This window comes from Prionailurus bengalensis, chromosome B1, assembly GCF_016509475.1.
Source record: "Prionailurus bengalensis isolate Pbe53 chromosome B1, Fcat_Pben_1.1_paternal_pri, whole genome shotgun sequence".
Lineage (NCBI taxonomy): Eukaryota > Metazoa > Chordata > Mammalia > Carnivora > Felidae > Prionailurus > Prionailurus bengalensis.
In genome coordinates, this window is record NC_057344.1 from 49190835 (window position 1) to 49213484 (window position 22650).

The 22650-nt window shown below is 40.5% G+C and overlaps 1 protein-coding gene across 3 annotated transcripts in view; it reads right to left on the reverse strand.

The window, feature by feature from the left end:
- The window catches only part of CCDC25 (coiled-coil domain containing 25), a 41262-nt gene that overhangs the window by 9440 nt on the left and 9172 nt on the right, over window positions 1–22650 (reverse strand). For all 3 annotated transcript variants that reach the window (XM_043564763.1, XM_043564782.1, XM_043564772.1), the window contains 5 exons: window positions 21138–21177; window positions 16127–16178; window positions 10947–11022; window positions 7265–7368; window positions 6656–6858 (listed from right to left, as the gene is read on the reverse strand). In XM_043564763.1, the coding sequence (XP_043420698.1) occupies window positions 6656–6858; window positions 7265–7368; window positions 10947–11022; window positions 16127–16178; window positions 21138–21177 (475 nt within the window). The remainder of the gene's footprint in view (window positions 1–6655; window positions 6859–7264; window positions 7369–10946; window positions 11023–16126; window positions 16179–21137; window positions 21178–22650) is intronic.

A 22650-nucleotide genomic window follows, 5' to 3' on the forward strand; every position in this document is an offset into this window, starting at 1 on the left:
CCAACTAGTGGAGAAGCAGGCTTTTGCACCCACATCAGACTCCTGAGCTCACACTCTTGCCATCATGCTCCAGGCTGCTGCAACATCCCCACCTGAGGACACGAGTCCATGCTGTTAGCAGCTGTCCTGGTAAGAAGGGATAAAGCTCAGAGAATCAAGGATGACATCAAGGTTTCTAGCTTGGGCAATTTGAAGAAAGTAACGCCACAGCTGAGAGATATCCAAGTAGATGTGAACTGTAGAAACTGAAAACTGAGAACTGGAGAGAAGAAATGTCACAGTTAGAGACAACCATCTGGGAGATAACTGGAGACAGATCAGGTGAAGGATGTCAGACAAAGTGGTGTCTGGAAGAAATAAATAGGTGAGACCCATACACTACATGAAAGGCATGCCAAGAAAAGAGTGGGCAGGGCAGGAAATCTCAATCATGGCTGCACTGTTAAACCACCTGTGGAGGTTAAAATGACGAGTACTCACAAGCCAGGTTCCAGAACCAATGGGTCTGAGGGCCCCTCCTCCGAGCTCCCTCCCACCCATCCAATGGCCTATCTGACACTTTTTTGGGTACCTCAAAGGTATTTTCAGATTCATATGTCCCTGTGCAACTCATGGTCACCCCACTACCAAAAAGTTTGGTTCTTTTCCAGGACTCCCTAGCTCAAAGAACTGTATCACTATCCATTCCATTTCATAGACCAGAAACCCAGGAGCCATTCTTTTTCTCTGCCTCCCACACCCTCAATCTGAACTATCTTCAAATCTTGTGATTTTATCTACAAAGTTACTTCTCCCTGGTCCACTTCTCTCCACCTCCACATCACCACCCTATTTCAAGCTACCAACATCTGTCGTGTGGACGACTGCACGAGCTTGCTAGCTGGCCTCGCCACACCTACCTGGTTCCCTTCCCAATCTGGTCAGCAAAGCAAGATTTCCAAAACATAAACCTTTATCATACTTGGGTTCAAATTTCAACCTTCTAGGCTCCCAATTTTGAGAAATTTCTATCTCAGGTAGCCATAGTCCCTATCTTTTTCTTTTCTGATTTGTTACTCACTTACCCTCTGTTAACTACATTTCTCCATTATTTATTTCTTCTGGCTTCAATATCCACATGGTGGAACCTGGTCTTGATGTTAATAGTGTTTGTCACACTACCACAAAGGCCAAAGAAGTGAACACAAGACTGAAATGGAGTAGGTAAGCTTTTACTTGGATGTGACAACAAGTTCAGCTATGGAGATGAAACCACACTGCTGGACACACTGAAGACAGCCATGGATACTCTTCCCTAGTATATGCCAATAAATGATGGTGTCTACTGGGAGACTCCCAGGTAACCTGCTTACAGGTTTTCTCCAAATGCCTGCTCACTAAAACCAAAGGTAGACCGAGTAGAAGCTGTTCTCCTTCTCTCACTCTTCAAGCCAAGGTCACTTCTAAGACTCCAACTACTTTGAAAACCTGTGTGGAGTCTCTCCTGTTATTTTCTCTTACTCTATGTATGGCTTATAAGGTAGCAGTCATGGAAAGAAAATAACATGTGAGGATTCCTCCCTACACCTAACTCTATGCAAAGAATCTCTAAACCAGAACCCCATTAGATCCTAGCCTGACAGGACATGTGTGAGCTACAAAAACTGTCTAAGGAGCTAACGAGTAAGGTGGTAAGTGAGAATTAACACACAAAGTCTAAGGAAGGGGAATTTTTACAAAACGGTTAACAGAGGGTGTTAATATACTACCCTCCCAACAACCCAAATATTTCTAAAACCTACCTGAGAGGATGGTCTTTATGGAGACTTATGTACATTACCAGATCATTACAATTTCTGCACACTGAGGACAAGGAGTAAAGGGCTCCATCTACAAGAACAAGATGGAGTTGTCTCCAGGGGCTACTGTTGTGCCTCTGAAAAGGAAGTCAGTGCCTTCTGTGTGGTAGGCTTTGCCTTGTTCACTGCTGAGCTGAAGGCTGATGGATAGGATCTTATCCATCCAGCCTAGAGCTCAAAGAACTTGGGACAACACAATGGCAATTTGATCCACTTTTTTCCATTGCCATTCTTGTTCAAAAAGCTGACAGGGTAAAGGAGACCAGAGTCTAAATAATGGTTTCAGAATTGGAAGGAAGCTGGAGATCTGTGGATGTGAGGCTGTTGAGTGTTTCTTCACTGAAACCATCTGGAAGCACTGGGGATAGCTTCCAAGATAAGAATAGCTTCCTGGCTTCTCTGTAGAATCCCCTGCAGATTCAAAAGTCAATTTCTTAAGCAATCAGAGCAACTAAAGTGGACATTCCCTACCAGATGTTCCAAATAAAAGAACCAACTGCTGGTGAAACTTAATAATAAAATTTTTGCTGTCAGAAAGCCAAGAGAAAGACTTTGGAATGAGAGGCTTCTGTAGGCACAGCATTTGACCTCTCAGGTGGAAGAGTCAAAGACCAAAATTAAAGTGACGTACGAAGCCCTATGGATGTGAGAAAAGATTCTAAAACAGCTCAGAAGCGCGGAGCTCGCTGCTGGGATCTCGTCAAAGCTGCGGAACACGGCACCCAGACGGCAGCGGTGAGCCTGCCAAGCCAACACGTGCTAGGTCACCGCGTCGGTCCCCAGCCCCGCAGCTCTGCCCCGTGTCCTGCTACCTTCGGCAGCTTGTGAAAGCAAGTCAGTTTTGTGGCGTCGGTTTCACAGAAATGAACACCAAAAAAGTGGGGTCTTTTGGTTTCCTGAGATCCGTGAAAGTGTATTAAAAAGAAAGCGGTAGGGACGAAGTAGAAAAACACGGAACAGAAAAGTGATTTTTCCATCTATTCCACTTACATTTTCCTTTTGATATGTATGTTACCAGAGTGATAAGAGGATAAAAATTTGTGTCTGAGAAAACAAATGGAAAAAATACAAGTGACTAGGGACAGCTTAGAAAATAGAACTGATTAGGAGCACCTGGGTGGCTCAGTTGGTTAAGCGTCGAACTCTTGATTTTGGCTCAGGTCATGATCCCATGGTTGGTGGGATCAAGCCCCACATCTGGCTCTGTGGGGATTCTCTCTCTTTCCCTCTCTCTCTGCCCCTCCCCTGCTCACACGTGTGCTCTCTCTCAAATAAATTAACATTTTTAAAAAAAGAAAGAAAATGGGACTGATTAAATTTGCTCTTGAAGCAAAAATTTCATTCAATAACAATGAGAATTTTCCCCCTCAGCTTATTTAAATGTTTTGTGTTGTTGAAACAATAAAAGAAAATTTGAGATATGAACATTGTGTTTTAATTTAAACTAGTAAAATCAAACATACAAAATTCCCTAAATTTTACTAGTACACAGCTTAATTTGAAACAAAAATGTAATGTATTTTAAGATAAATTGCCATAAGTTGCTTGATTTATAGTAAAATTTTACTTTAATACTGAATAGACAGAACGAGGCAGAAAAGTGTGGTAATATTGTGTACGAACTTGAGAATCAGATTAGTTATGTGACTTTGGGTGAGTTACTTACCTGCTTTTTAGGTTCAGTTTGCTCTTCTAGAAAACACCAATAACAATATTTGACTTACATGGCTATTGCTAGGATTAAATGAGATCACGCAGCTAAACCCAGTACAGTGTTTGGAAGATGACAAGTGTCCAAAAATGTTAGCTATTCTTAAGTTTTTAAGGTTTTTAAAAAAACTATTATTATTTTTTATTTTAGAGAGAATGTGTGTGTGCAAGCAGGGCAGAAAGAGAGAGAGAGATGGAGAGGGAGAGAGGGAGAGACAGGGAGAAAGAGGGTGAGGGAGAGGGGGAGAGAGAGAGAGAGAGAGAGAGAGAGAGAGAGAGAGAGAGAGAGAGAGAGAGAGACAGGGAGAGAGAGAGAGGGGGGGGGGAGAGGGGGGGGGGAGACAGGGAGGGAGGGAGAGAGGATCTTAAGCAGGCTCCACGCTTAGCATGGAGCCAGACACAGGGCTTGATCCCACCACCCTGGAATCATGATCAGAGCTGAAACCAAGAATTGGACGCTCAAGTGACTGAGCCACCCAGGTGCCCCTCTTATTAAGTTTTCAAGTACATTAAGTGATATTATTATGCCTAACATATTAGGTTTCTAAACAAAATTGTTAGGTTTGTAAAGGGCACAAGAAGGCATGTTTTCGATCTTTCCTCCACTCCACACTAAAAACAAAAATGAGTAAGTTACTCTCAATCCCACACTGCTCAAAATTACATTTTACTGCACTGATCAAGTTGATAATTTTTCTTTCACTCACAACACAAAGCAGACTCACAATCTAGGTCAAAAGAAATCTGTGCATTTGTTTATCTCATGTTAGCAGATTATAACTCAAGGTAACACTTCTGGAGTTCTCCATTTGAATATTATATTTTAAATGAGGCCACTTATCCTGTTTTAGCAGAACCCCCAACAGGAATACATGCATGCAGATAACTAATACCAGTACTTGATCACAATACCTGCATTCTGACCCAACAATCTTTCTAATAATCCAGTGTATTCTACGGAAATCAAGTCAGCATGTGGCAAAACAGCTCATTTTGATCCTATGCCATTTCCAAAGGCACAGCAATACATCTTTCCCAATTTCTTTTTGTTACATTTACACAAATGATATCTATGGAAAAATGTGGGAAAATCTAGAAATTCTATAAGTAGAAGTTGCAGGACTAGATTCCTTCTTCGACAAAGAAAACTTAAGAGCCTCCTCAGGTATAGCACAACATACCCAGTGGTAGGGAGAATAATGATCCTACTCAAAGATGTCTACATCCCAATATCCAGAACCTGCAAATATGTAACTTCATCTGGCGAAAGGGACTTTGCAGATGTGGTTGGGTTAAGGATCTTATATTGAAGAGGCTGTGGATTGTCTGGGTGGGCCCAATGTCATCACCCTGGTCCTCAAAAGCAGAGAAGGTCGAAGAGGGGGCTGTGACTTTGGAAGGAGGGTGTAAGAGATGCCAGATTGCCAGTTTTGACGATGGAGGAAGGCGCCACAAGCCAAGGAATGTGGATGGCCTCTAGGAGCTGGAAGAGGAAACAGATTCTCCCCTAGAGTTCCAGGAAGGAACACAGCCCTGCTAACACCTTCCTTTTAGCCCAGTGAGAACCATGTTGGACTTCTAATGTATGGATGGAACTGTAAGATAATAAAACTATGTTGTTTGAAGACACTAAATTTGTGATAATGTGTTACAGTAGCCACAGAAAACTAATACAGTATTTTTTTTAAAATTTTTTTTTTTTTAACGTTTTATTTATTTTTGAGACAGAGAGAGACAGAGCATGAACAGGGAAGGGGCAGAGAGAGAGGGAGACACAGAATCAGAAGCAGGCTCCAGGCTCTGAGCCATCAGCCCAGAGCCTGACGCGGGGCTTGAACTCACGGACCGCGAGATCGTGACCTGAGCCGAAGTCGGACGCTTAACCGACTGAGCCACCCAGGCGACCCCAGTCAGTATTTTTATACACTAGTATTTCAGGACCCAAATTGTATTTTAACTATGATTTATCATTTTACTTATTTTTATTTAAAAAATTTTTTTTGATTTATCAACCACCAGCCTTTTTATTCATACTGTCATATATCTTTTTTTTCCTATTTTTTTAATATGAAATTTATTGTCAAATTGGTTTCCATACAACACCCAGTGCTCATCCCAATAGATGCCCTCCTCAATGTCTATCACCCACCTTCCCCTCCCTCCCAGCATCCATCAACCCTCAGTTTATTCTCAGTTTTTAGGAGTCTCTTATGGTTTGGCTCCCTCCCTTTTTTTTTTTTCCTTCCTCTCCCCCTTGGTCTTATGTTTTCATTTCACTTATTTTTAAAAATTTTTATTTTTATTTTTAAAAAAAAAATTTTTTTTTTCAACGTTTATTTATTTTTGGGACAGAGAGAGACAGAGCATGAACGGGCGAGGGGCAGAGAGAGAGGGAGACACAGAATCGGAAACAGGCTCCAGGCTCCAAGCCATCAGCCCAGAGCCTGACGCGGGGCTCGAACTCACGGGCCGCGAGATCGTGACCTGGCTGAAGTCGGACGCTTAACCGACTGTGCCACCCAGGCGCCCCCAAAATTTTTATTTTTTTAAGTAGGTTCCATGTTCAACGTGAAGACTGAACTCACAATCCTAAGAGAGAGTCACACACTCTACTGACTGAGCCAGCCAGGCCCCCCTCCTGTTTACTATTTTAAAATGGAGTGTTTTGCGATAGGCCTCATGACATTAATTACTTCAAACTTTCAAAATATTAACAAAAACGGTTCTAAAAACAGATTTTAGGCACTGGTCTTTGGAGCTAAGACAACCTTATTCAAATATCATACTAATTGATGTTAATCCGTTAATATAGCATATTTTCTTCTCCTGAAGACGCTTACAAACCAAACTCTAAAGATAACCTATGATAGTTTATCTAAGAATAAAACCAGCTACTTTATTTCACATGCTCTCATATCCTGCCCCTATAAAAGCATGTCATTTGACCAACGCATCCGCATAACTACCTTTTTCTAAGCTGTTTAAGGCCCTGAGCTTGTCCTATGTCCCTCTCTCCACCAGTATATACTTCCTTCAGGTTGGTCCCTGGTGAAAATCAGCAGTGAGGAATCTCCAAGGTCAACACCAATACCGTAGCTCAGACATACCTAAGTTCGTCCATTTCTCGCTTCTTCTTCATCTCTTCCTTCTCTCTCCTTTTCATTTCCTGAATTTGGGCTTTTTTCTCATTCCTCTCTTCTCGGTCTCTGCATTCCTTCTCTGCCGCTAGATCTGGAAACCGCTCCATTCTGGTCTTTTCTAATCGGTTCAGGATCTCATTCACTTTCTTCTCCACTGTCACAATTTTCACCTTTGAGAAAGGGGGGAACAAAACTGAAATCTTTTTTTTTTTTAATTTTTTTTTTTTTTTAACATTTATTCATTTTTTTGAGAGAGGAGACAGAGGGTGAGTGGGGCACGGGCAGAGAGAGAGGGAGTCAGATTCTGAAGCAGGCTCCAGGCTCTGAGCTGTCATCACAGAATCCAACATGGGGCTTGAACCCATGAACTGCAAGATTGTGACCTGAGTCAAAGTCGGATACTTAACTGATGGAGCCACCCAGGCACCCCCAAAACTGAAATCTTAATCATACGTTTTCCCCTCCAGAACAAAGGAGTCGCTGTCTAGGGGCTGAGCAATGCAGCTGAGAGGGACTTAGAAGAGCCTTTGACAATGAAAGTGTTCTCCGTGTCCTCTGGTGGCAAACAACACTTACATCCTTCTGCCTGTGAAAGCCTATCTGTCCCACATCCATGTCAGCTGTTTTCTTCAGGTTAGACCACGGTGTATACACCACATTCACATTGTTCATCTTGCAGCCTGCCAAGAGAGACTGTCTTCAACATGCGGGCAGGACACTAAGCAATTTGCCCTCACCCACTGGCAAATTACCAAAATCCAACAGAGGAAAAGGCTTTGCATAAATAGCCATCGAGTGATTCAAACCACAGAACGCTTTTTTTTTTTTTTAAACCCACCCACAAATGGCAAATGGCAAAGGTGAACAACACAATTCAAGCAAAAGTATTAGGAAGGAAAGCAGGGACTTCTGAGACTCCCTAATATTGGATGCAAAGTTTATGATATGCATTTTTTTTTTTTTTTTTTTTTTTTTTTTTTACAGTGAAAAGGATCGAATAGGTTTCCTCAAAGGAGTCCTTGATCCAATAAAGGCTAAACAGCAAGATAAAGCAAAAGGCCAAGGTCTGGGATTTAAGGGACCTGCACCACCATGATCAGCTATGTCACTCAGGGAAAGTCCCCACAGCTCCCAGAATCCCATGTGAAACATGAGGAAACTGGACTGGTTCAGTAGAGGTGTCTTTTGTTTTGTTTTGTTTTTTTTAATTTCTTTTAGCAGTGGCAACTCTGTTACCAAAGAAAACATATCAAAGTAATAAAAGCACAGATGTTTTGGAAGAGTGCAATGCATGCACTCTTGCTGAAGTGGAAGCATCAGACCAACCCAAATCACAAGATAGTCTACAACTGGTCTCCACTCAAGGTGTCAATGTCTTGAAAGACAAAGTAGTGCCTTTAGATAAAAAGAGACTAGAGACATGGTGAGGAACTATAACACATAATCCTGCATCAGAAAAAAAAAAAAAAAATGCTATAAAGGGACCATAGTGGGAGAACTGGAAAAACTTACATGTGGGCTGTGTATCAAATAACAGTATTCTATCCATGTTAAATTTCCTGAAATTTGATCACAGTAATACAGTCACTTAAAACAATGTCATTGCTCTTAGGACATGCTGAAGGGTTATAAGATCTATAATTTTCCTCCAAATGGTTCAGCTTAAAAAAAAAAAAAGAAACCAAAAACCTAATAATTAGAGCATTATAGAGAGAAAGCAAATACATACAGAAAAATTGTTGAATCTAACTACAGGGTATACAAGAGTTATATTTTTCTTGTAACTTTCCTGTAGGTTTGAAAATTTTTTTTCAAAATTAAGATTTAAAAAAATCTCCATGTGCATGGTGCTAGGGGAGATCCAATATGGATCAGACAATGGGTCTTGCCTTCCAAAACTGAAGGAAGGCAGATAAGCACATAAATAACTATGATGAAAAACAGAACTTATCAAATGATATTGGAAAGGTATAGGTAGAATGCTGAAGTAGCTCAGAAAGGGCAGTGGTCACCCACACTGGAAGAAAGGAAAGGCGCCACAGGAGAGGTTAATACAGTCTAGTGGTTAAGACAGAAGACTTCAAAGACACTGTCTGACTTCAATGCAGCTACTGCCACACTTCAGAGCTCTGAGACCTTGGGCAGGTTCCTTAATTCCCTGAAGCTCAGCTCCCTCATCTACAGATGAAAATAATATGCATAACTCAGTAGGGTTGATAAATGAATTAATTTGTAATGTTCTTAGCACAGTGCCAGACATGTAATTAACATTCAACGGTAACTCTACTACCATTACTACAACTACTGGGTGGACCTTGAACCTTAGTTTGGCGCTAGACATGGGATGACTGACAAGGAAGACAAAACTGAGGGCAAAGGAGACAACATAAGCAAAGGCATAAGGTAGGAAAACAGCAAATACATGCTTTGGCTGGAGTGTGAAATAATTTGAAGGGAAACAAAGCCTGCCGTCAGATCAGAGATGCTTCACTTCCAGCTTAACAAGTCTGGACTCAATTGTACAGATAAGGCGAGGCGTGTCACAGGGAGTGTCGAAGCTTTTAGAAAGTTTAATCTAGCAAAAGATTCTAAAATGAATAAACTGGCTGACCAGATTCTATGATGACAAACAAGATTAACCCAACGCCCTCGGTTCTGAGGTCAAGCAGGGGGGAAAATATTTCAACTGCACCGCAACGGGAATGGAGTGTCCCTAGCAAACCCCGCAGGAGAACCCCTTCTTCACTCCTTGGCATCCTCTGCTGGGGACTCACGAGTGAAGTTCCTGGGCTTGGCTCCTTATTTTGCTAAGTGAGCTCTCACTGTGGAAGGCCAAAGAGCAGAGCGAAGTAAGGCAGTATTCTCTTCTGTTTTCTCTAGAACTGGTAAACTATAAAGAGATTACGAAGCAAGAGACTGGGCCCAGAATAAAGAGTCCAAAGATCCTTTAATAAAGTTACATCTGCTAGCCAGGGGCATGGAAAGGGGACAAGAACATGTGAAAGAGGTTGCAACACACAGAGAATAATGATTGTTTTAACTTTATTATTTTTACTTTAATAAAAGAAGCTCTTAACTGGAAATCTTAAGAAACCCTGTCCCACTCATAAAAATGGAATGTCCTAAAACTAACTGCAACTTAATGATTTACGGGGCTGAAAGTCAGTGGCTCTACAAGACCAGCCTTCTACTTTCTTTGGCTAGGTATCTGACCCATTAAAGCTGCCCAAGTTAGATTTAGGAAACACAGTCTAAGCAATGGAGAAGGGGTACACGGGTCAGCTCCTGTCCTGTAATCACCGACCCCTGGTACCTGCTCTCAGTCTGCCCTGTGCACTTATCCTCCACCCAAACCAGATTTCTTTCCAACCCTCTGGATCACCTCTGACCCTCACATCAAACCAAACTTACCTCTACTCTACCTAGGTCTATGTCCTACACACCAAAATCCAACCTCCTAACTAGCTTAATCATTCTTAGCAGCATACCATCTCCTTCCTGGCTCCCCTTTTTAACTCTCATTTCCTCCCCAAAAGTTGTCCTTCTTGACCTATACTGACTACTGACAGATTAAATCTACTACTGACAGTAGAAACAAAGAAGCACCAAGCCCAGAATTTCAGGCCTTACCTAAAACACTTAGAGCAATTGTTCTCAACCCTCTCTGCACATTATAATCTCCAGGAGAGCACTGTAAAAATATGGATACTCCTGGATCACCCCAGACCAACCAAGTAAGATTCTCTGGGAGATAAAAAGATCAACAGACTCGATACCTTCACAATTCACAGGGAGAAAGAAGTATTTAGGAGGAGAAGGAGAGAAAGAAAAAGTAGGAAACAGGGATGTAGAGACTTGAGCTCTAGAATCTAAGGACAAATGACAGAAATAAAGACATCACACAACATTAAAAATAAAACCACGAGACACATCTCTTGCTTAGCCATTAACCTCATTTCTGAAAGCCTTTCTACATAACCTCAAGGGTAGGCAGGTCTAGACAACTTTCTAGTCAAAGGAAGGAAGACAGGGTAGAAAGAGCCAAGAAAGGGCCACCGTCATTAGAGGGGTGGGGAGATGGGTTTTTAGTTCTCTGATAGGTAGCAGAACTGCCACTTGAAAGGACAAAACAGGGGAAAGGCATACTACATATTATTCCTTTGACTCCAGCCAAAGTCCCCGACATATTCTCTGAAAGTATTCTACTTCAGACACAGAAATCGGTGTTAATTCTGAAAACACCTCTAGGAAAACTGACCTTGAATGCTATTGGCCTTCACGAGATGGGCACAGTCCATCAAGACTTCCTTTGGGATGTCTTCTATCTTTTCCCCCTGAAACAAAAATAAACCAGATGGTCGACTACCTTGTAACTGATCGATACTGGAGCACTTACAGGGTTTTAGTGCCTTACGAAACACAATTTTATTAAAAGCAGAGACTCTTCACTATATTTCAGAACACTGAAAAATGAAGTCTATTATGGGAATGTTTGAGAGAAGGCAGTACAAGTAATACAGAAAATACTAACACTTAAGAAGTGAGGAAAAAGGGTATTGAAAACCCCACACCACAATATTAACTATAATTATGCCTGAGTAACTTTCCCCTCTTTCTTGTTACTTTCTTCTCTTCATTCTTACTTCTAGAAACCGTGTAGGGAAATGGTGCCCTATTTTTGATAAGTGGAAGTCTTCTTTGCTGAGGTCCTTACGACCCTGCTCACAAAGAGACACCTCATAGTTTTGGCTGTCAAACATCTGGTAGGTCATCTATCAGCCTTAATTAGAAACTCAGCTCTTAGTGTGTTAGATACAACCATCCACCCTAAGGGAAAAATAATATTGACTCATTTTCTGTACAGATAATGTAACAAAGTCAAAGCTGAATAAGCAAAGCCAACCCAAAACAACAAAAATACTTCAGAGGCAAGAGCAATGGAATCACCTCAGTACTGGCTCCAACCAGGCATAGGATTAAAGAAGCACTTCTGTATGGGAACGAAATGTTCTTCCTACTAAATACTTGAGACTAATTTATACCATCATGTTTCTAAATTTGTTTTTGTTTGAAAATGGGGATCTCTCAAATACATAAATTGTGACCAAAAAATAAGTGATTTAAGTTTGCCATTACTTTAATGACCTATCTCAGGCTGTCCAATTCTCTGACCACTAAAATAAAGGATTCTGAATTTCACATCTTGATAACACAATGTCATTATTAAGAATATCAAACATTACACCAGGTTATAATATGATGCCTTCAGGGACTTCTAAAATACACAGAAGCAGACTGAGCCTACACTAAATAAATCAAAATGAGTAATTAAAAAACAAAACAGCTACCATGTTTTAAGTACCCACGTGCCAGGCACTAAGTAACTAGCCATGTGAAATAGTTTACCTTCACTTTAGCAATGAAGAAACGAAGCTTAGCAAGGTTAAGTAACTGGGCCAAGGTCCCCTAAATCTAGTAAGTGACAGGACAGAGGTGAGACATGAACCCAGGGCTAAAGCCATGTTGTAGCAACTGAGCCCAGAGTAGGGTGCTTAAGAAATTCTCATGGAAACGTACTTTCTTGGTCCTTGATGTCAGGCTACATCCTGATAGCCCTTCTTAATACCTGTGTCTGTCAGTATTCCTAAAGCAACCTCATCTTCCTGTTTTGCTACTTCTAATATAATATGAGCAGACTTAAAAAAAAAATCACTCAGTTTAGCATTATGAGTAAAGTCAGAGTAAACTCTGTGGAGAGTGTGAGGTGCCCTCAATATGTAAACGTCAGAATGTAACTGTGGGCTTTGTGCCATCCATGTTAATGAGATTAGAGACTCTTCTATGGGTTTTCAAAAACCAAAGCAGCCTAGGAAAGAATACTGCTGAATATCTGTGATCTTCAAAGTCTGGATTGAATTCAACAACAAAATTAACACATACAATGCTTAGCATGTGCCAGGCATTATCCTAACTGCCTCAGTCATGCTAGCTCACTTAATCCTCAGTAACATAGGTACCGATTGCTCCCTTTTACAGATGAGAAAACGGGCACAGCTAGGTAACTTGCTCAAAGTCACACAGCCAGTAAGCAGCAGAGCCAGGATTCAAATCCAGCAGTCTGGATCCTGAACCACTCTAGTCTTATTCCATCACTAACACGTACTTGGTACCTATTAAGTACAAAAGGCTATGCCGTTTACTATACAGATCAACCATGTAAATGGTCCCTAAAAAGCATTTATTTTTACTGAGCACATTATGTGCTTCCAAAAGAAAGTGAAATTAAATTTCTTTTCACACAAGGAGAAACTGGTGGTAATGTCAACTTGGGACTACTGCTATTACTTCCATTTTCTGACACAGAGTCTAAAGGAAAAAAGTTTAATCTGAACCAAGAGGAAACTTGGTAATACCATACTTTATTTCCTCTAAACTTAAAGTAGTTCCAAAATGGCAAGAAGTTGCCAAGGAGAATCCAGAGTTTTGTTCCAGCACAGAGTTCACAATCTTCCTCTTTTCCTTTACAACACAGTTCTCAAAAATATCAACAGTATAAATAAAGATGGGGCACAATGTTTAACCTTGCTAGTAAATTAAGAAGTGAATATTATAACCATAATGAAATAGCATCTTGCATTTATTGAAAATTTGTCAAAAGGTTGCCATATTTTTTAAGTTATAAAATCCCAGGAAGGTCTGGAAAACCTGTATATATGTCAGGTAGCATTTTAAGCTAGCGCAATATTTTTAGAGGGCAATCTGGTCTTTGAAACATCTCCCAAATGCTTCTATCTTCTGGCTCAGTGATTCTGCTTCTGAAAAAAAAATTTTTTTAATGTTTTTATTTTTGAGACAGAGACAGAGCATGAGCAGGGGAGGGGCAGAGAGAGAGGGAGACACAGAATCCAAAGCAGGCTCCAGGCTCTGAGCTGTCAGCACACAGCCTGACGCAGGGCTCGAACTCACAGACTGTGAGATCATGACCTGAGCTGAAGTCGGATGTTTAACCGACTGAGCCACCCAGGCACCCCGAGAATTATTGTAAAAAAACCCAATTCAAAAAGAAAAACAGAAAGTGGTTCATAAAAAAACTTCGCGTTGGGGATTCATGATGCTGAAAACTATAAACAACTTATATTCTGACAGGGGAGCCAGGTAACTGTGGCATATGAACTCAAAGCAACCAGTCAAAACAATAAATATGAAAATAATACAGTAACATGAAAAAGTTTTCAAAACTGTCACATTAAAGAGTAATACAATCAACTAGGGGAATTAAAAATTGTTGTAATAATACAATCACCAGGATGGAATATAAATGGAGACAAAAGAATTGGAGCACATGGCATGACATCACTGAAAGGCAAGGGGTAAAAAAAAAAAAAGCAGCTTACAAATAACTTTGGAAAACAGCATTTCAACTGGAAACTGTAAGGCAAAAAGACAAAAATAATTGCACACAAACAGCATACTTTAGTTGATAAAGTTGTTTCGTATGGGGATAAAGCTTAACACATCTGAAGCCATTTCCACATATAGTGGGAGTCAAAAAGCAAATAGATGGTAGATGGTGGGAACCAGGCTTCTCACTGTGAGAAGGAATAGAGAAGCAAAGAGAAAAGACTAGAATGGCCTCTATAATAACAGATTCATCACAGACATCAGTTTGAGCTCATGCTTAACATAGATACAGATAGAGAAACAATCCAACACATGAATTACTAACGTGGGTTAATATACATACATGTACTTCCTAGCTCTATCTGCTGAGGGGGCTTAGAAGCAATGACACTCTAGGAGCAGTGAGCACACCAAGTCCAGATCTTGGCTCCTAAATACAATTCCCCAGTGAAAGGAATCAGGGTTCCTTGGAGAAAGGCCCGATTCTAGGACTGGGGCAGGGAAAATACAAGAAGAGCCCACACCATCTTAGAGTGTCAGAAAGGAAGTGCTCAAAAACCAAAAGGACAGGAGCATATCAAAGGAACACAGGAGCCAAGCTGAAAGAGCTCCAACCAAAGCTGGAACAACTTCAGCAACCAAATAACATAGAACCGATTATAACCCGAAGTACAAAATAAATGTATGAGTCCATACTGATACATGTAAACTGCTGTATTAAATATGTAGGGGAGAAGAGATAGAATCTTCCTTCTAAGTTTATGTAGATACTCCCCACTCCAAGAAGTGAAGCTTAATTCCATCCCCTCCCCTGTGAGTACGGGTTGGACTCGGTGATCTGTGTCCAAATAACAGAGTATGGGAGAGGGGAGGAAACCTGGCAAACACTGGCCTGGCCAAGAGATGAAGGTTAGCATCACTGGTGGTAAATTCTACTAATGCACGTGCCCCTGACATGATGTGATGAGGAGGGCACTCCACTCCTGTGCTATTCTTCCTCCAAAACCTGTAACTCCAGTCATGAGAAAAACATCGGATAAACTCAAATTGAGGGGCCTTCTGTAAAAAAACCTGACCAGTACTTCTCAAATTGCCATGCTCATGAAAAACAGGGAAAAATCTCACACTTTCAGAGCGTGAACTATCACAGACCAGAGACTAGGCACACGTGACAACTAAATACAACATGGGACACTAGACTGGATCCTGGAACAGAAAAAGGACATTAACGGAAAAACTGGTGAAATCAAAATAGAGCCCGGAGCTTAGTGAACAGTAACATACCAATGTTGCTTTCTTGGTTCTGGCAAATCTGCCATGGTCATGTTAAGACGTTAACAATGGGGGAAGCCAGGCATGGGGTATATGGGAACCCCATGTAGTATAGACTATTTCTGCAACTTCTCTGTAAATCTAAAAGCATTCCAAAATAGAACATTTAAAAAAAAAAAAAAAAGGCAATACACATACCAAGTACGTATACCCTATAATTCAACTGTATAAAACATACGAATGTTAAGGCATTAGAAATAATAGTGGTCTTATGTTACTAGGAAACACTGCATCTTTTTCCTTTACTAGTATAATGCTGTGTTAAATGTCCCAAAGAAGCCCCTGATAACTGGGAACATCTATCCTTGGTGAGGCAGGACAACCACATGAGTGTGAGAAAAAGGAACCACATGTGATCTCCACTGGAGAAGACAGAAGGTCCAGAACTGTCAACTGAAATGAAAGGGAGAGAGAGCAGAGGTGACGAACAACACACCTAAAGTTGCAGGATAATTAGGGCAGTGGTTCTAGCTAAGGTACGTACACTATGTCTCCTTTCAAGTTTCAAAGTCACCAGAATTTCCCTTAGTCATTTTCTGAGTCAGGGGTAGGACAGCTCTTCATTTGCTACCTTTTTTATCTTTTGCATATATTTATTGTTTTAAGCAATTTAACTGCCAAAAAAAAAAAAAAAAAAGGACAGAGGACAAGAGAGGATGTTCATCACTAAAGAAAAAGCATGAGTCCATGTTTAAATCCAGTTACCTTATGTAATCGAAGGTATACATGAGCCGAAGAGAGTTTGTCCACGTGAAACCTACAAAGAATGAAAACTACTTTTAGCAAGAGGTACAAGACAACCATCTCCTCAGGCCCCTTGCATTTAAAGCATTCCAATCCAAAAAGTATTAACTCAGTGCTTACCACATGTCAAGCACCATGGGGAGTAAAAACACGATCACTGCCTCCAAAGGGCTGTCAACTGGGAGAGGTAAGGTAAACAGGGCAAGTTCTGCAGCTGCATGAGACTAAGTGCCAAGCTGAATACTAGAGACAATAAATGGAAATGCCTTGGAAAGGGCAATTTTGTTTCAAGTGAGAAAGAGCTATCAGTGATCACAAACTTCACTGATGAACTGAGACTCAGAGGGTATCTGACTAAAACACAGGTCGTAGAGAAAACACAGGGAAAGGAATTTCAGGTGAGGAGAGAAGGGAATGAAAGAAGTCATCAAGATCCATGGTGTTGCAAGCCTGGGAGACCGGCAGGACTATAGAGGAAAATACTTTACAGGTGGAGAAGGCACCAGTTTGGGAAAAAAGATGAGAGGAATGGTTTGGGACGTCCTAAGTTCAAAAACAATCCAAAGAGAAGTACAGAGTTGGACGAGCCATAAAATGGGTCAGACCAACAATTCATCCCTCCTTGTATCTGACAATGGCACTAATATGTTTTCTGGGAAAGCACGGGGATTGCCCTTTATGATACAGTCCTAAAAAATCCCAATGTCCTAAATTTACCTTTCATTAAGCCTCTATCATCCACCAATTGAAAGAAATCTTTCTAAACTTAATTCCTTTTACACCCTAGTCTAACATTTGGAGATATTTACCAAATAAAGTTGACATTCCCTCTTTCCAGCTTCCAGAGATGCCCCAGAATTGTCACAACAAACAACGGTAACACATGATGGTCACTTTGGGATTCTGATAACATTAGTCATCTCTTCCTTACTCCTCACCTTTCCAGACTGAAGAGTGCTCAGTAAAACCCTAAGGAGGCACCACTACACCCCATTATATATTTCTCTAGACATTTTCTTAGCATTAATGTGTTTTTAGAAGTGAAAATGGTCACACACTCATGCCTACTGTAAGATGTGTACAGCATGATTCTATACAAATGGTAAGATTATGGTGTTTCTGGGGTGCCCGGGTGGCTCAGTCGGTTAAGCGTCCAACTTCAGCTCAGGTCATGATCTTGCCGTTCGTGAGTTCAAGCCCCGCGTCAGGCTCTGTGCTGATGGCTCAGAGCCTGGAGCCTGTTTCAGGTTCTGTGTCTCCCTCTCTCTCTGACCCTCCCCTGTTCATGCTCTGTCTCTCTCTGTCTCAAAAATAAATATACGTTAAAAAAGAAAAAAAAGATTATGCTGTTTCTAATGCCCTCTTAAGGAAGTTAAGCATTTTGCTAGTCACCATGGATACAGAAAAATACTCCACATTTTTGGCAGTCTGTGATACCTCTAGGTTTTTTTTGTTGTGTTTTTTTTTTTTTTTTTTTTTTTTAACATGTATTCGTTTTAGAGAGACTATGAGCAGGGGAGGGACAGAGAGGAAGACACAGAATCCAAAGCAGGCTCCAGGCTCTGAGCTGCCAGCACAAAGCCCAATGTGGGGCTCAAACTCACAGACCGTGAGATCATGACCTGAGCTGGAGTTTCATGTTTAACAGACTGAGCCACCCAGGCGCCCCCTCTAGGTTTTAGTATTACCCATTACTGGTAACCAGAATTGGACATTGATTTATTTTTCTCATATAAAATTTATATTCCCTATAAGAGATTCCTACTGATTACCGTCTTTAGCTTGGCCTTTTCCACTGAAAAAAAAATGTGTTTTTGCAAATCCAGAAATTATGTATCTAATTATCCTCTTTCAGGATCTTAGGAAGCAAGTTCAGTTGAAAAGTAACTTGCCCCATTCTGACTTGTCTTAAGCTAATTCTCTATTTATAACAACTCTTTCCTACATACCCATAGTAAATCAATTGTATCCTGATTTTTCTTAAAGGTCTGACATGGAATTTTGTCCAAAGAAATACATAAATAATTCAATGTCTATCTGATGGAGTCATACATAAGTAATCGAAATCCTAAAACACACACGGGAATATCACTGCTGATGCACAGAGCAACTCCAGGCTGGGAGGTATATTGCTACAAGGGCAGGGGGAATGTGTGGAAGTGTGGGGCTTTGGTTGCACTGTAAATCAAAAAAGCCAGCTCTCTAAACAAACTATCTTGGGGAGGTTCCTTAAAAAAAACCTTTCCAAACCTCCCAAAATGTTTACTCTGAAAAGTTTAAATTATGCGCAGTATCGTTCCCTAGTTCCTTCTGGTCCTTGTTATCGTCCTCTCCCTACTTAATCACTGTTTTCTTTACTGAATACAGAGACTAAAAAGTTCAGTAAATGAGCACCAATGACCTGGGGATGCGGACGCAGGGCCTCAGAAGCTGGGCCATTGAACTCCTGAAAGTGGGGTCCCTGGAGATACTATTCTTTGGGGGTTTGGAGGCAGTAAACACACACTATTTCTATCTTCTTTTGCTTAAAGATAAATTCAGTTCCATTCTCATTTAGTCCTGGGAAAATCCTTTCCTTAAAGGTGTTTTCTGGTATAAACTCAGATGTTGATATCCACGCAGGTGAAGTTCTAAGGTTTACCTCAGAGTGAACCAGGTTGAAATGTGCCTTGGGGATATCGATCAACTGAATCATTCTTAGCATGCCCAGGAATGTTTCCAGGATTGACACAACAGTCTTGAAATTTAGGGCTGGCTATTCTACCTCACAGCAGACCTTGAATAGCTTCTCAAAGTAAAAGTCAATCACTTCCAGCAAGAGTCATGAATTTCAGGGTGTCAAAATGGGTATCTGTAGACACCAGTTTGGTTAAGTAGCATTCCAGGAGATAGTCAACCATAACGAAATCAAAAACCCCCAACTGAGAATACACAGGGCGTAGGCTGTAAATTGGAAATTTCTCTTCCACTTACTTAAGTTAAAAAAAAAAAATCAGGTAAAAGGCTGTGGCAAATTGACTTTTGTGGTACATCTGGATATGTAACCTTTTCCATGCAGGTGTTTATGCTTCAAACCTGACATGTTAAAACTTCACAGCAGATAACTACATAACAGATGCAGCCACATAACAGATGCAGTAGCTCTAATCTCCCTTGACAGGATCTGGAGATCTCTGGGTTTTAAGAACAACTGGAATAATCCAGCCTGGTGACAGGTGCTCAAAATGGAGACACCAGAATGCAGTTATGTGAAGAAATGTCCAGCAGAGATCATTTCTACACAGGCAAAGAGTTAGTTAATTAGGAAGTCAACAAATATTTTTTGAACACGTACCAGGTGCCAGGTCCTATGCTAGGTAACGGGATGTGGGACTGAACAAAACAAGTGATCACTGTCCTCGTGAGGCTTATGGTCTAGGGTTCTAGGAAGGGAAGCAGCACTCAATCCAGAAGCCCTCAGCAGTGCAAACTGAACACCTGAAGTGAAGGGGGTACCAAGCGGTGTCTCCCTTGATGACACTTGTTACCTGAGCTCAGCAGATGGGCCTGTGCTGGGACAGGGGGCAGATAAAAAAAAAAGACTAAAATTCCTCAGGTTTGTCATGCCTCTTGGTTCCTGGAGTGTGGATGTTAGAGATGGCAGACAGGAAAGCATTTCCTGCTTTTTAAGTTAGTCTCTGTGTAACAGTTTTCCTAATAAATGTCCAATGCTGTCCACTTCATTGAAAATCAAGCAACTGTCCTAAAAAGTGACAACCTAAACTCTGTCTCTGTAGGGAATTAAATGAAGGATTCGGGCCCACACTTGGAGAAAAGAGGTCTGGAGAGAGTTGCAGCAATGGCCTGAGGAAGGAAGGAAGTCACCCTCAGACAAAGAGCAGTAGCCTAAGGGAAGAACAAAATTGGTGATTCAGAACTAGAGCCGGCTGGGGGGCCAGCAACAACCACAGCAGATCTGTTCAGTTTCTTTTAGCCTTAGTGTCCTCATCTGAAAAATGGGCACAGTACTAATAACTATTTTACAGGGCACTGTGAAATTGAGTATATCAATAAGGTAAACACCTGCCAATACTTTGCATCTAGTTAGGTATTCAATAACTAATGACAGTGTTCATTATTACTATCATTAAAGCAAACAGGATCCATGTGCTTATCTTCAGGGACAGCACTTGGTAGAGGGGTGTTTGTGGAGTTGTGGAGACCAAACCCCACTCTAGGTGTAGAATTAGGCACCAGGACTCAGCAAACTGAGTCCGAGAGTGTTACATCAAAGTAACGGGAGTCCAGGTCCTCCTAAAAGGTTCCAGGTCTGAGTGGTAGAAACTCCCACGTGGCATTCTAAGGCAGTTAGAAAAAGAAAAGAATAAAACTAAAGTGAGTTTTTGGTTTGTTCTGTCATTGCTTTCTGGGCTGGGTTTTGTGAGGAGCAAATTAAATTATCTCAGAAGGCAAAGAAAGCATGATTATTATTTTTTAAATTTCCAGAAAATATTTTAGAAAGAGGGGGTAGAGCCTGGATTGAGACAGGACTAACCTCATGAGGGAGTTGAGAAGACAAAGGGAACCCAGCCTGTGTTTTCTATAAAGCTGGACCTGGTCAGATGCCCTATCTATTCCATCCACATGGAAGCTTCTATTTCCCTCACCACTTCTTGTGAAGCCTTCATCCATCTCCTCGAGAAGAGTGGTCTGAGCACGTGAGTGTGGCAGTCTCACGAAACCACTCTGAGAAGACACATCATGAGGTAAAAGAAAGCTTCTGAGGTCCGGCCTCCAACCTCAGGGTTGCTGAGACATCATCCCCAGTTGACATGGCGATTAGAAATGAAGGGAGCTGGCAGTCAGCTACTTACCACCAAACATGAACAAAACACAAAGTAGGAGTTTCAGTTTTCATCATAAAAGTGAGGTGGTTGGCCAAATCCGAGAAAGTATGTAATGCATAGAAAGCAGAACCGAAATTGTTACTTACCAAATATCTTCAGGCCAGCCATACTTTATTAGATCTTCGTCTAGAGTGAGAAACAAGAAAACAAAGAAAAGGTTAAAAAAAAAAAAAAAACTTGTCAAATGAAAATATGCCAAAGTTTATACCAATCCTTCCCACAACTGTTTCTCTCCCTTAATGGAGAAAAGAGTAGTTGAGAGAGGCTTTGATGCCTGAAAATAGAGAAAAAAAAATTTGTAAAAATAGTTTTTAGAGTTGTCATAATTGATATAATTTTTATAATACTTAAAAGAAAGTTCAAGATATTTCTAATTTTTTTAATTGTATTTATTTATTTTAGGGGGGAGGAGCAGAGAGGGAGAGAGAGAGTGCCAAGCAGGCTCTGCAGTGTCAGCATGGAGCCTGATGCGGGGCTCGATCTCACAAGCTGTGAGATCATGACCTGAGCCAAAACCAAGAGTCGGACACTTAACCGACTGAGCCACCCAGGCACCCCCAAAGATATATCTATTAAAAGTTAGTTAAACTTCAAATTAGAGCAGCTGAGAGGTTAGATGAGGTCTTGGGAAATTGATTCACTGTAATAAACTTATTTGTCAAAATGGTTTTGTTCATCAGTGAACTGTGTTTTACTTCTTAAAAGAGACCTCTTAATTATAAAATAGTAGAAAATTAGAAAATAAAACCACCACCAGAAGTATAAAAAAGGAAATAGAAATCACCTAAAATTCTGTCACATATGAAAATAAAAATAAAATAGAAGAAATAGCTATAAGTTAAAAGTAACTGTCTCTGCAGGACAAAACAAGGACAGGATAGAAAATATTATTATGATACATATTCTGTTACTATTTGAATTCTTAAGCTATGTATTTCTTAGATAAAAGTAAAATTAAAAAGTAAAAAGGTCTTTGGAAACAATGACTACCTAATTCTACCATATGAATAAACTTTTCTATTGTTCACGTTTTGTTTTTTTTTTAAACTTTATTTATTTATTTTGAGAGAGAGAGAGCAAGCAGGGGAGGGGCAGAGAACAAGGAAGAGACAGAGAATCCCAAGCAGGCTCTGCACTGTCAATGCAGAACCTGACGTGGGGCTCAAACCCACAAACGGGGAGATCATGACCTGAGCTTAAGTCAAAAGTCAGATGCTTAACTGACTGAGCTACCCAGGTACCCCTGGGCTGTTTTAATTACAAATGCTTCAGTAACTATTTTTAAAATAAATATGTTCATATTCCCGATTATTTCCTTAAAGCATATTTATATTTTTAAAAGGTAAATTATTAGTTCAAAATGTATACTTCTGTATTTTTAAGACTAATAACATATATCACTACAGAAAGGTAAGACCTATACACACGAATAGCCATGCTAATAATTAGAAATGAATTGTGTCTAATACAAAAGCATTAAAGTATTAGATACAAAGTTAAAAATTATAAGGTAAACAAAATGATTGATGTGATGACTTAAAATGTACCCAAGAAAGTATAATCTATCTAACTTGAATGGGGTATTCATTTTCCAGAAAA